Source organism: Alligator sinensis, unplaced genomic scaffold, assembly GCF_000455745.1.
Source record: "Alligator sinensis unplaced genomic scaffold, ASM45574v1 scaffold374_1, whole genome shotgun sequence".
In the NCBI taxonomy this organism is placed as follows: Eukaryota; Metazoa; Chordata; order Crocodylia; family Alligatoridae; genus Alligator; species Alligator sinensis.
Genome location: NW_005842383.1, coordinates 1,402,286 through 1,416,877, shown reverse-complemented (window position 1 = coordinate 1,416,877; position 14,592 = coordinate 1,402,286). Strand labels below are relative to the sequence as shown.

Genomic DNA, 14,592 nt, shown 5'->3' with positions numbered 1-14,592 from the left:
CTTGCTAGCCGTATAAGAGGCTTGAGTGGTTTCCGCCCAAGTTGGAGGACTCCACGAACACCAGGAGGAGGAGACTTCACGCTGTGTGAAGATCTCTAAGCACTGCGGAGCCTATCGGACCCAGCGCATTTCAAGCAGGCAACAGAGGTCTGACCAGCCTCTAGCCTGTCCTCGTCGCCGTTCGCAATCCTCGACAAACCCCTCTCCCTGCGCGCAAAAGGATCCACGGAGCCTCGACAACTCCGTGGGAGTGATCCGAATATTGTCTGAGTCCTCAAACGAGGATTTAAGCGGAGCTGTACCTGGGAAACTGTCCAGCCTACACCGCGACCATCTTTGGTGTAAGTAAACAATCTTTAAATCAACCATTATGCGTCCGTGACTAATTCTAGCGTGTCGCCTGTTTTCTCCGACCCAGTGTGCCCGGGCTGCTGGCCACAGCCCACGCAGAGCACAAAAAGGGCCCGGATCGCTCCCGGCCCACACAGAAATGAGAAAATTCTTTAAAAGCTCATCTGCAATATAAGAATTAAAAAGTGGTTACCCTTTTTTCAGTTTTTCACATTATGCTTTTCACAATTGGAACGTAAATGAGATTTGCTGGCTAAACCAGATATTTAAGAATTCAGTTGATAAGTATTTCTGAATAAAATAGTTACCCTACACAAAGTTACTGACACAAGATATTTGAGAAGTTTCTTTTACATGGTTTATAATCAGATTTACATTTCCATTTTTTACTGTATTGGATTTCACTCTGAAATTTGTATCTAATTGCAAAGGAGGAACATACATGAATCATTCCTTTTATGTTTTTTGATGCACAGGGCAAAATCCAGATAGTATGCTTCATGGCACAGGAATGAAGACAAATCCTGACCAGAAGAAACAGGCAAATGGAGTAACGCTGGCTCCAGAAGACACCTTACCTTTTCTGAAGTGCTACTGCTCAGGACATTGCCCAGATGATGCTGTTAATAATACATGCATGTAAGTATTGTACACGAGATATAAGAGTTTGGCAGTTTCTCTTGCTCATTAGTGTTGAGCATCTCTTGAAGGCTGTCACTAACAATGTACAGATGTTCAGTTTCTACTAGTAGAAACCAAAAGCATGCAAACCTTCACGCTCCTTTTTCCAGACCAGAAATGGAAGTTTTGGAAGAAAAATAAGATGACTTCAACCAGGGAGAGGTTGGTCCTGGGCAAGTTTCTCCTGGGAGAATGAACATTTGTATACTTTCTCCTGGCTTAACTACATCCAGGACCCAGGAGGATTTGAGCTGGGGGTAGAGGCTCTTGTACCTTCCTTTGACCAAAGTCACCGCAGGCTTGGAGCATTCTGATCTATAGAAGGGGGCAGCTACTCCTTCCCCTTCCATAGACCAGGAGGGGAGAAAAGAAGCAGCTGTTAACTACTTCCTGCCAGTTCCTCAGATTCCAGGGAATCTGGTGTGAGAAGCAGGCAGGGGCTTTGTCATGCAGCTCCATCTGCTTGGAAGGAACCAAGAGCTCCCAGGGACCAAGAGTTGAGTGATGGTAGCAGTGCTAAAAGCCGCTTGCCTGCTTCTCACACCAGAGTCCCCAGAGTGAGAAGAGGGCTGGGGTCCTGGCATGATTTAAAAGCCAGTGGGACTGGGAAGTATCTTGGGGAAAGCATCCCTAAGTGTAGTTCGTAGCTCTGTTGGATTGTAAATCACTACCCTCACAGTTCAACTTTGGATGGTGTGGGGCCAATAGGAAGCCAGTGGGGTGGGGACCAGGCCAAGAGAGGCTCTCCCTGGGGTGACAGAACAAAGCACTCACCCACTTGTCACACCAGGATTAGAGCAGAGGAGCAGCTCTTCACTTCTCCCTGCCTGATCCCCGGGCTTTCCCCCTCTTCTCCCCTCATTTCCTGGACCAGTCCAAGAAGGGAGGGAAAAAGTAGGGTGCAAAGCCTCCCTGGAGCAGCCACCACTGCTCCCTGTCTCTCCCAAATCAGGAGCTGCCTGGCTTAGGGAGGGAGCATGGGGGCTTTGCCTTGCTTCTCCATTCCCCTCCCAGACTGGTCTAGGACAAGAGAGGAGCGGCCACTGTTGCTCCCTTCTTCCCCAAACTGGGCATTCCCAGCTGCGGGTTTTGTCTCTTTGCCCCCTTTTGACTCCTGGACTGGGATTGGGAAAATGAGACTACCTGGTTTGAGGAAGGGGCTGGGGGATTTGCTGCACTGCTCCCTCTGCTCAGCTCCCAGACCAGGAATGGGGTGGAGGAAACTGTTCCCTGCCCAGACCCCCACCCCTAGTGAGAGACATTCCTCACTATTCCATTCCCCCAGGGACTGGGAGGAATGAAGCAGGTGTTACATCTCATACTGTCTCCAGATTAGGATTACCCTGGTCTGGGGAAGGCAGGGAGATCAGAAGTGAGGGGGTGACAGAATGTCTGTACACTCTCTCCCCCAGAAAGATTTCTGAGAAATTTCCACCAGTAGAAACGAACATCTGTTTATGGCCTTTTAGGTGTTTGTCAGCTTATTTTTTCTACAGAATTTTCTTGTGGTAGCATGTCAGTTTACCTGCATCTTGCTGTCACAAGTACAAAAAACATCATATAACTCTGTATTACACAATGCTTTTTCATGTTACAAATACATCAGTAGTAGAGATAAGGAATGAATTGGAAAAGGAAAAACCAAAGACAGCCTTTGAACAAGGGACCGAAAGTGTGTGTAAAGAAGCAAGATAGCATTTATCTTTGATAGACTTAAGTTCTAATACAATAGCTTTGTGTTGATTGCATACTTGTTTTACTTTAGAAAATATATTTTAGTAAAAGTATAAATAAGAAAATGCTGCTGTTTAAATGATCCTCATTTAAGAGTTGAATGGGAAAGCTTGTTAGAGGTTCTGTGTTTAGGATCACCTGGCCTTAGGCTATACAGGAACAGCCTTACCGTAAGCTACTGGTAGGCCAGCAAAGGAGAGGACATAGTGGAGACATTTCTCCCTTCCTTACCCTAATATATTCCCCAACAAACCTTCTTTTAACAAAGGAAGAAAACTGGATTAGGGTTCCTGTGAGATCTTTTATTTACTGGAAGGAAAATTTTCCAGCATCTGTTTCCATCCAGTGTAAAGTTACTATGCTTGTGCTCACAAAGTGGCATAACTGCCAAGCAAATCAGTCAGTGTTTCCCACAGCAGTCTAAAATAAATCTGTAATTATATTTAGGGAATCTGGTGCTGAAATACCAGAAGTTATTCACGTCACTACGTGTCCAATATGGAACAGCAGACTTAACTTGCAAACACTTCTATGGTGGTTGAAAATAATTTAGAATGTTTTGAAATGTTTCCTGTTCCCTCTCCCTTGCGATCCCTAGCTCTTAACCTACACACTGGACCTCTTATTTTAGCTCTTTCTTTCCCTTCTCCCTTGATAATTAGAAATCTAAAATAATTTTATACTGTATTCCAGAGGGACCTAACATGACATACATTTTAATAATACTGTCTTGTACATGAACGCCACGTGTGCCTGGAGGCTGTGGGGGGGCACGGTGAGTTCTGCCAGGTGGCAGCGGCACTGTCGGTGGCCAGAGTGTGGCAGTGGCAAGCAAGAGAGCTCCTGCAGGCAGCCACGATGCTATCAGCAGTGGCAGTGGGGGCGGTGAGCACTGACCGGGGGTCAGTGACCACCGCACAGACGCCGGCAGTGGCAGCCAGTGGCAATCACGGACTGCCCGCAGACGCCGCTGACAGTGTCAGCAGCGGGGGGCAGGGAGCGGCAACCGTCCAGAGGCACTGCCAGCAGTGTGGATGGCACCTTTGCACAGGGGGAGCACTGCCACGCTCAGGGGGTTGTCTTGTAACATTTGACCATTTACTTTGAAACAATTATTAAGCAGAACATCTACTCATCCTTTCACATAAATGTGTCAGCTTTCCCATGTAGAAAGTTAATGAGGAGTATTGTAATCAGTAGGGGTGATAGAGATTTTTGGGGCTGATACCAATAGACAGTTTTTAAGAAGGCATATCAGCTGAAATCAATCTGATTTCCAATACGCAGCCTGGCAGCTTGAAGAGCAGTTTCTGCCTGGTAAGTGGTTTGTGGTGGAAGGGGTGGGGGAGGGGAAGGGAAGGGAAGGGTTGGGGGAGAGCAGTGAGGGAGGTTCATAGATTCATAGATGTTAGGGTCGGAAGGGACCTCAATAGATCATCGAGTCCGACCCCCTGCATAGGCAGGGAAGAGTGCTGGGTTTAGATGACCCCAGCTAGATGCCTGTCTAACCTCCTCTTGAAGACCCCCAGGGTAGGGGAGAGCACCACCTCCCTTGGGAGCCCATTCCAGACCTTGGCCACTCAAACTGTGAAGAAGTTCTTCCCAATGTCCAGTCTAAATCTGCTCTCTGCTAGCCTATGGCCATTATTTCTCGTAACCCCCAGGGGCGCTCCGGTGAGTAAAGCCTCACCAATTCCCTTCTGTGCCCCCATGATGAACCTACAGGCAGCCACAAGGTCACCTCCCAGCCCTCTCTTGCGGAGGCTGAAGAGGTCCAGGTGCCCCAGTCCAGGTCCCCCAGTCTCTCCTCATAGGGCTTGGCCTGCAAGCCCTTAACCATATGAGTGGCCCCTCTCCGGACCCTCCCCAGGTTATCCGCATCCCTCTTGAAGTGCGGCACCCAAAACTGCACGCAGTACTCCAACTGCAGTCTGACCAGCGCCCGATAGAGGGGAAGTATCACCTCCTTGGTTCTGTTCGTCATACATCTACTGATGCACGATAAAGTGCCATTAGCTTTCCTGATGACTTCGTCACACTGACGACTCACTGAGGTAGTGGGGTGGTGAGGGAGAGAGTGGGGCTGGGACAGGTGCTGCCCAGGTGGAGCGGGGTACAGGGAGGTGGGGACAGCTCCCATTGCTGCACACACCCTGAAAGGGCATTGGCTGGGGGGGGCTGCCACTACAAGCTGCACCAAGCTCTTCCCAGCAGAGGCTGAGCTGGGCTGCGCTTGGGAGAGGGGCTGCGGGGGGGAGGGGGTTGCAGCCACCCCAAAATTTGCCATAGCTCCCCCAACCCCTCCTCCCAGTGCTGCTGCCTACCTTGCCCTGAGCACAGCCCAGCCACTGCCTGGAAGAGCCTGGTGCAGCCCTGGCCCCAGCCTGGAGCTGCACCCTGCCCCACATAAATCTGTGGGGCACACGCCCTCAGTGCCCTCCCGAGGTGCATGCAGTAGTGGGAGCTGCCCCCTATCCCCCACAGCTCTGTCCTGCACCCGCCTCACCCCGGCTGGACAGTGCCTGTCCCAGCCCCACTTCCTCCCTCACCGCAGGGGCCTTGATCTGCGCGCGCACCCCTCCCCCCCCAGTCCACCACAACAGACTTACCAGCTAGATGCAGCTCTCCAAGCTGCCGGACCTTGCTCCTCACCACCTACATGCCGCACTGTGGCTGCGTGCATGCACAGGCCATTTATCGGCCGAATTATTGGCCACGTCAGGCCAATTTCTGATACAGTCAATTTTCTTTATATTGGTGCACCTCTAGTATTCAGGAGAATATAATTTGTATTTCTGGCTCTGTGGCAGAGTTCTTGCATCTCCATGATTGTAAATTTGTTCATGATTCTTGTGAGCCAGGGCACTGACACATGATACAATTGAACCATTCTCACACGGCACTGTTTGGGAACCAGTTCACACTTTAATAAAATACTGTGGTTCTGACACCAAGGAGTAAGAGTGAATACCCAGCCTAGGACGCCTTGCAGTGAGGGAGTGAGGAGGGACAGTGTTTTTGGTCCCACGCATTTTACTTCTGCAGAAGTGGGGAGAATCATATGGGACTCCAGTTAAGTAGACAGTGGGGACACAGCTGGTTGTTAAAAGATAGCTTTTATTGACAAAGCAGGGTGTGGTGAGGTGGCTGTATGGTTCTAGTTGTCTGTTCCCTTAGGCTAAGTACAGACATACAGAAAGTCCAAGGCAGAATCAATACAATCTACATGGGTTTCTCTAAGCTGCATAGATTGGATCAGAAATGAACAGAACCCTTCGGTAGGAGGAGGCAAGCACTGGTGGAGGCCAGAAGGCAATGGGCAGCTTTTCCCCACTTACCCCCAATCACTAACAGTTGCTAGGCTGGGGCTGGGGACGAAAGCTGCACTGGGCTGGTCAGCCGCAGAGAGGGGCAGCCCCTGCCACATGGTCCCTCCAGTTGTTTTGGGGGAAGGCAGGGGCCTCTGATTTCCTCCCCATGGATGCAGTGCTGAGGAGCAGAGGCTTTGCTGCCTCAGCTCTGTGATTTATTCCAAGGCTGGGGCCAGCCCCGGTGCTCATCTGGAGCAGATGAACACAGGCAGAAGCTAGCTGCCCAGCATGAAAGGGGAGTTAGTGGTGGCCAGCAAACTATCCTGAGATGCCAGAGGATATCTAAGTTGAGTCAGGAGGGGGTCTGGAATGTAAGTTCCATAGACTGGTCTAACATAAAGATATTAAATCTGATTCTACATCCATTTAGGTTTATCTTGGAGTGGATTCTACCATTTTTTAAATGAGTCTGTGTACTCTGAACTTCTCATCTGTTACCAGTTTAAACCAGTTTCTGATCCCTTATACTGGTTTATGTGTAATTTTTGTATCTAGCCTCAGACACTTATCTGTCAAAAGAAAATAGTCATCATTTACCCTAGAGAGGACTTGTGGCATTAAAAATAATTAATGTTCATAAAATGCCTTGAAGACTTTTACAGAAATTACAGTAAGCAAAGTAGCAGGGTCTGCCATCAATTAATTGAGTGTATATCACACAGTCGTGTAATATTTATATTACAGTTTTTTGTGTGTGAAACTATTTGGGGAATTTAATGTCTTTGAAGGATTAAATGTTTACGTTCAGTATCTTTAGAACAAGCTCTTTTTTAGAATTTTATAACTTCCACTTTTATGTAGCACTTTTTCCAGATGGATGTTGTAAACTAGAGGAGGTAACAATTAAGATTTCTTTAAACAGTTTTATGATATCAGAAAATTTGTTGTTTTTTATCGCCCCCTGGTGTTTGGATTTTAGCATGATCCTTAAAATTGTAAAGGAAAGCTAGTGGGTATGAACTTATCCTATAATCTATGAGAGAATTAATAACACTTGTACAGTATGTGTATGCAGTATGTTTGTTGAAAAGAACTTCTATGAAGTCCTAATTCTTCCTCATATCTTTAGTGTGCTCAGTTTTAAAAACATAAATGTGAGTTACATTTTTGGCAAAACAAACCAAATCTAATTTGAAATGGAAGGGGAAGATTTTTCAGCCTCTTCGTATCTGTGATGAAGGAGCCTTTTTCCATTTAAAGTCCTGATTCTGCATCATTTCATGTCCAGAGATCCCAGTAAGGTCCTGTATGTCCTTTCATTATAACTCCCATTTCAAAAACAAGTATATATGTTCACAAGAAGCAGCATGGAATTTTAAAGGTATTGTTTTGTTTCAAAAAGAGTTTTATCTTGTCACCAGGGTTTATATTAACACTTTTATTTCTATCAGGTATGATATAGGTACACGGTCTAGATCTAGATTTAATAGATCTAGATATACTATCCATTTGGCCCCTGAAAATATGTTCAGTATATTGCTAATACAGTATGGTTTTTAACTTTTATTTTTCATAATGGATGGTGCAGGTAGATGTTCTTCAGAGTTTGGGAGAATCCTGCCCCATACCATTTTAAAATTTTGTGCCAGGGCTAATTTAATATGGACTCAGAAAAAGGGTGGACTGAAATCTTTTCCCTGCAGGTTCTCAGCTGATTTTTCTGTACATCACATAGGAAGACAAAAAGAAACATATCTCATATAGTGCTTAAGATTTCAGACTACTATGTAACTGGAACAATCTTATGTCTACACACACACACACACACACACACACACACACACACAAATATATAGATATAGATATCTATATCTAACATGAAATAATGGTTTGCTCAATTTTTATTATTAAAGATTGGGAGCTTTTCTGTTTGCCTGTGAAATTAAGAGGTTTATATTAAAAGTACATACCTCTGACATTGTGTTCCCATTGGTGTCATTTTACTTAATTCAGACAAGACAAAGTAGCTCTTTGTGTTTTATTTGTTTTATTTTGTGGCTGATTATTTTAGGAGGAGAAACAATGAAGTCTGCACATACAGTTAGCACTTGGAATTATGTTGCACAGCGTTTGGTAAATTGAAATGGTTTTATTTATTCTAGAACTAATGGACATTGCTTTGCAATTGTTGAAGAAGATGAACATGGAGAACCTACGCTTGCTTCAGGATGTATGAAGTATGAAGGTTCAGACTTCCAGTGCAAGGTACAAACAAGTTCATTTATCTTTAAAATTGTCCCAAAGGCTAGATGCAGGTAGTTGAATCTGTGTAGATAATAACCAGTATATAAGAATTCATGTAAATTTCCCTTACTCTAATACTGTTGGGGACAACCTTTTTGGTAGGTGTGTCACAAGTTGGCCCCAGAGCCTCTCCAAGGGCCACTCTGATTGTCTTCCCCTGCCTGATCTGCTGCTTTGCTTTCTGCCCTGTCTGCTACTGCGTTGCCTGTCCCCCACCTGAACTGCCACATACCACACACACAGGTTGCCCGTGACACTACTGGCACCCGTGCCAGAGGTTGGCCACCCCTGCTGTAGTAGATGCTACTGAGAAATCAAGCTTTTGAGACATCGGGAGCTCCTATCCTACACTTGAATGGACAGGACACCAACTCATCAGTTGCAGGCTCGGAGCCCAAATATGAACATGAACAAATTCAAAACGGGAGAGAACAGATAAGAACTGAGCTGGAAATAATTTTTTTCTAATAAGAAGGACAATGCTAGATACATGGGTCAATAATTCACCAATTACCAGTCATTTTAGAATCTTTTATCTCTGGGTGTCCAACTCAAAACATTCTAAAAGGGGTGTGTTGTTGTCAGAAAACATTGAGCGCATGCTTTCTGAAAATGAGTATTTTCAAGGATGTCAGAGTGGACAAAATTGTTAATCACTTCTGAAAATTTTGACTTTGATAATGAAATACATAATTTAAAAGAAATAGAAATGTTCCACTGTATTGATGGAGCGTTGCATTGATGTTGACACATTAGAATTCAGTAAACACTAGTACTATATGCATATGTGTGAGAACAGACTAATTTTAGTATGCAGACATTGCATATGGGATAACTGAAATTGTCCATAACCAGTGCAGGCTGATCTGTTCTTGCTTTGCACTGCTCAGACTTTTCACAAGGGGTTGCTATGCCTTGTTTCAAATAGTCTGTTCAGAACTGAAATTGCAATTGCCTTGTACAGTCCTAGCAAGCATCGTTGTTGTTTTCCAACTGTTAGGAGTCAACAGTTGGTGTCAACTCAGCATGCTTTCAGATTGTATGTTATGGTATTTTTGTACCCTTCGTACAGACCCCCATGGGAGCAGGGGTTCTTACTTTAAGTTGTAATAAAATATTATCTTGGGTGGTATTAGGTTGCCCAGACAAACAAGATGTTCATACCATTGCAACCAACTTCCAGAACTTTTTAAGGATTCTAGTATTTGGAACCTCTTCCCACCATTTAATCTTGGTGTGAAGATAATGCATGTGAAAGCGATCAAGCCTTCTGGCATGGCAGTGATATATTGTGGATGTTTTGCAATCATATAAGACTGTTGAGCAGAGCTGCTTGATGCACAAGTTCATTGCTTAATTTCTCCTATACGTGTTGATCCACAGGCAGTTTGATAGCATTCCAGATACAGAACTGACCTTATGTATCTGATGGATAATTTCATCATTGAATCATGGTGCTCTGTGAGCCTTTACTTCCTAGATAACAATAACTCTTCCCAGAGTTGAAAAGAGTTTTGTTAATCATAACAACTAAGCCGAAATGCATATTTATTGGCATAGGTCAGAAGGGTACTTAAGTTTTCTTTAGGCTGATCATGATACCAAAGTGATTGGTTGCGTAAGTGATGTGATCAGCAATTGATCAAATGTTGATTTCATTAGGCTGCCGATTCCATGCAAAGGGTTACAGAATATGAACAAATTTCTGTCAGTATGGAACCGAATAAAGGCTCCTGTGTCAGTGTTGTCATATTTTTTTGTAATAACCTAAGTGTCCAAAGCCACCTTGTACACAGCACCCTAAAGATATTTCCAGGCTGTCTCATCATCAGCTGAAGCTTCTAATACTACAGGTAGTGCTTCTGGCAAGTTTTTTCTGGAGTTTGCATTTGTCATGATTCTCTTACACTGATTTTTCTTACTGGCCTGTGTGGCTGTTTAAGGGGCACTATAAAAGTACATCTGACTTTCAGTCTAACAATTAGTGCCTCTCACTGACTCGGTTAAAACTGTCATGGAGAGCTCTGTGTTCCACAGTTCTGTAATTGATCATGTGCTAGTGCTTTGAACCAGATATATCTGGGTCATCTTAGACTTGTTGGCCTAATAAGGCACTGGATTGATGGTGACTAAGTTGTTTGACTTGTGAGGAAAATAGTAGCCTGCCATTAGAGATATCATGACTAGCTTCGTGATGACCTGTTGAACTGCCCTATGTTATATAGTCGCAACCACTCTGGCACTGAAATTACTTATGGGTATGGACAAGCATACATTTTGGTTGCTTTAAAAAGCAAGGGTTAGTGGCTGCTCTTAAGCATGCATCAGCTGTTATGCCATAGCAATTATGTCTGTATGAACATGTAGGAATATAAATTGACTAAATTGCCCTAACTTTGATCCTGATCAAATCAGGATTAAGTTTGGAACAGTTTTACTGCATTTGCATTGCTACTTCTGGAACTGCTGTAACATATGAATTATGTTGGTGTCTTTTTATATCAATACAGCTGTTACATCTATTTATGCCCTAAGATGATAAACCTATTATTGCATGAGACAAACTTGATGTCACTTTTGGAGTTTGGTGAAAGAGATTCTTATCCTCAAGTAGATGAGTCACTGTTAGCACATACATGTATGGTTAATAGACTCGTGAGGGCATTTAGCAAGAGTCAGTACTGCTCTTCTGTGGTGATTCAAATTTGTGGGCAGTTTATAAGCAAATGACAAATCTTACTTGGGAGCATCTTTTATTCTCAGATTCACAAGTTCAAAGGAAGGTGTGACCAAGTAGTCCAAGGAGTTTTAGTTTGCTGCCCCTACAGCTGCAGAGCAAAGCACTAGGCTCCGTGCAGCTCAGGGGCTCTTCAGGCAGCTTGGCAGCAGCCTGGGACAGCAGGCTTCTCCCAAGAAAAGCAGAGAGCCTGATCCTCCAGCCTGGAGCCTGCCTGCCTGCCTGCCTGCGTGTGCTGTGCAAGGGCCCGGTGCTTCCCTCTGTGCCTGTGGTGACCCCCGGGACTGCCCAAGCCAGGGGCCGCCTGGGAAGGGGGCCGCCGCTGCCATGGAGGTAAGCACCAGGCCCCCCCACTGCAGCCCAGGGACTGCTCAGCCTGCCAGCAGCTCACCCTCCCCTCCCCACCCCACTGCCAGAGAGGCAGGTAAGTCAGCGGGGCGTGTCCACGACATGGGGGTTTAATTGGCCCTAAATTGAAGCGGTGTTTTTAAAAACCCACTGTTTCAATTTAGGGCCCCCATTTCGTCTACACACGTGCTAGTTGGCAGGTATCAAGTGGAGTGCCCCAGGGGCCAGTCTTGGGGCTGGTTTTGTTCGCTATCTCCATCAGTGATCTGGAAGATGGGATGGAGTACACCCTCAGCAAGTTTGCAGTTGACACCAAGTTGGAGGGAATAATAGATATGCTGGAGGGTAGGGCTAGGATTCAGAGAAATCTCAACAAACTGGAGCATTGGACCAAAAGAAGTCTCATGAGGTTCAGTAAGGACAAGTACAAACTCCTATACTTAGGACAGAACAATCCCATGCACTGGTACATGCTGAGGACTGATTATCTAAGCAGTAACTCTGCAAAAAAAGAACTGGGTGTTACAGTGGACAGCAAGTGAAATATAAGCCAACAGCGTGTCCTTGTTGTAAAGAAGGCTAATGGCATACAGGCCTAAATTTAGTAGGAGTGTTGCCCGCAGATCAAGGGAAATGATTCAGCCCTCTTTTCGGCTCTGGTGAGGCCACATATGGAGTACTGTGCCCAGTTTTGGACCCTCCACTACAGAAAGGATGTGGAGAGACCAGTGAAAATGGTTAGGGGGACAGAGGCACATGACTTCTAAGGAGAGACTGAGGGAACTGGGCTAATTTAGTCTGGAGAAGAGAAGACTGAGAGGGGAGTTGATAGCAGACTTTAACTACCTGAAGGGGGGTTCCAAAGAGAATGGAGCTAAATTGTTCTCAGTGGTGGCAGATGACAGAACAAGGAACAATGGTCTTCGGTTGCAGCAAGGGAAGTTTAGGTTAGATATTAGGAAAAAACTTTCTCCCTAGGAACTGGTTACCCAGAGAGGTTGTTTAATCTCCATCCATGGAGGTTTTTTAAGATCCAGCTAGACAAAGCCTTGGCTGGGTTGATGCAGTTGGGGATGGTCCGTCTTTGAGCAGGGGGTTGGACTAGGTGATCTCCTGAGGTCCCTTCCAACCTAATTTTCTATGATTTTGTGATTGTTGTGGACATAGCAAACAAAGGCCATCATTAAATAAACAGTACAGCTAAGCAGGCAACTGAAAGCAGCATCCAGCTGTTCTCCCCAAAGAAATCAGGAACAACAAATGAATTCCAGTGGGTCAACAGAATTTATTAAAGTAAGGAACTTGTAACTTAAACCAGCATCTACAATCATCACCCAACTTGTTGCAAATGCTACACCAATATAGTTCATGGCTTGAGCAAATGAGAAAAGTGACACAGCAGAAGTTGCTGCTTGACTCTTCCCTATTATAGAGTAGTCCAGTGTGCAAGTGTTGTAGCAAGAGAAATTCTGTCAAAGGGAAGATCGTTCTCCTGGGTGAGACATATTTCCTCCAGGAGAAACTGAACGCACTGGCAATTTCTACCAGGAGAACAGTGATTCTTTCACTAGAGAAAGTGGTTGTTTGTGGCCTGGTACTTGTTGAACAAGTAGACTGGGACTGAGATAAATGGCCTGAGGAGTAGAGACCAAGACTGGGGAGATGAAGAAAATGGGATTTGGGATGAGGAGCGAAGGTTGGAAAAGAGACTGAATGAGGTTGGGAAAGAGACTGAGAAGATTGTTTGACAGGCCTTTGAAGGATCTATTTTCAATTGGGAGCCTTTAAGAATAGCAGGCTGATGCCTCCAACTCAGCCACCACTGCAGGCCGCCAATCCCTTGTGCAGCATCCCCTTATGCGATGCCCCATCCCTCCCTGCTTTGTGCTGAGGACTGCTCTTGTGCCCCCTAATGCAACTTCCTTTTACCCTCACCACCAAGTGCTGCTAGTTCTCATCACACATGGCAATGGGGAACACCAAATTTGGCAGTGAAGGTAAGTGAAGTGGGATGAGAAAGGACCCCACAGCACAAAGCAAGGAGGGCTGAGGCATCACCAGGCAGCTTAGGCACTGTGGAGGGGATTGATGGCCTACAGCAGAGGAAGGGAGGGCTGGCCATGGGTTGCCAACTCCTGACTGAGATCATTCAGGGAACATTGAAACTGTCAGAGGGGCTCCATTTCTTAAAGGAGCTTTTTAAATTTATTTTTTACTTCAAGTTATGAATTTGCCTGCACATTCTCAGAAAATTAATTCTGTAGCCAAGTTCTCTAGGTTGGGAGTTTTCAGTTGTAACAGGTTTTAGTAAACTCAGCATATAGTTGAGTTGTGCAGTCTGTAACAGTTGTATTCGCATTCTTATTTGGCCATTTCAAAACTCCTGATTTTTTTTTCCCTTTTCTCTGTCGTCTTTTAATAGGACTCACCAAAAGCTCAGCTACGACGAACAATTGAGTGCTGTCGGACTGACTTCTGCAATCAAGATTTACAGCCCACCCTACCACCTTATAAGCCAGGTATATTGCACGTATCATCACACTGTAACGCCCTGACAATTGAGGCAATGTAAAGAGAATAGGTAGAAGTGGAATGTGATGCCATAGACTATTCCTTTCTTACTTTTCTCCATGTGTTTGTAACTTCCCTTCTAAATCTTATTTTGAATATGTTAATCCCTGTGTCTGTCTGAACTTCACAAATATTTTTTTCCTATTTGGTATTCTCCGTTTCAGATTTTCTTCTCCCATCAATCGTCGTTTTTATTTTTTTCTGCATTATCCATTCCTTGTCTGCTTTTACCTCTCACCTCATGGCCATTTACTGTTTTCCATGTTTCCTGGTTCTCTCCCCTTAACTATCTGCTTCTTATCTTCTTACTCTCTGCTAATAATGTTGTGATGTTTAGGGTCTCTGAAAGAAGTGAGATGACCTGTCTTCTTTCTTTCCTGTAAGTTAATTCTCCCTCTCCTCTGTTGTACTGTTCCTTTCTAGCTGAAGTATTATATGCAGTTTAACAAAGAAACAAGCACCTTTTCCCTTCAACTCTCTGTTCTTTCCAGTATTAGCCCCCGGAAGGGACCTCAACAGATCATCGAGTCCTATCTCCTGCCTAGGCAGGAAAGA

General features: G+C 45.0%; 1 protein-coding gene across 1 annotated transcript in view; it reads left to right on the top strand.

The window, feature by feature from the left end:
• The window catches only part of BMPR1A (bone morphogenetic protein receptor type 1A), a 56,773-nt gene that overhangs the window by 17,925 nt on the left and 24,256 nt on the right, over positions 1-14,592 (top strand). Inside the window, exons 2-4 of the mRNA XM_006029515.3 lie at positions 828-990; positions 8,240-8,342; positions 13,889-13,985. Coding sequence (XP_006029577.1) covers positions 828-990; positions 8,240-8,342; positions 13,889-13,985 — 363 coding nt within the window. The remainder of the gene's footprint in view (positions 1-827; positions 991-8,239; positions 8,343-13,888; positions 13,986-14,592) is intronic.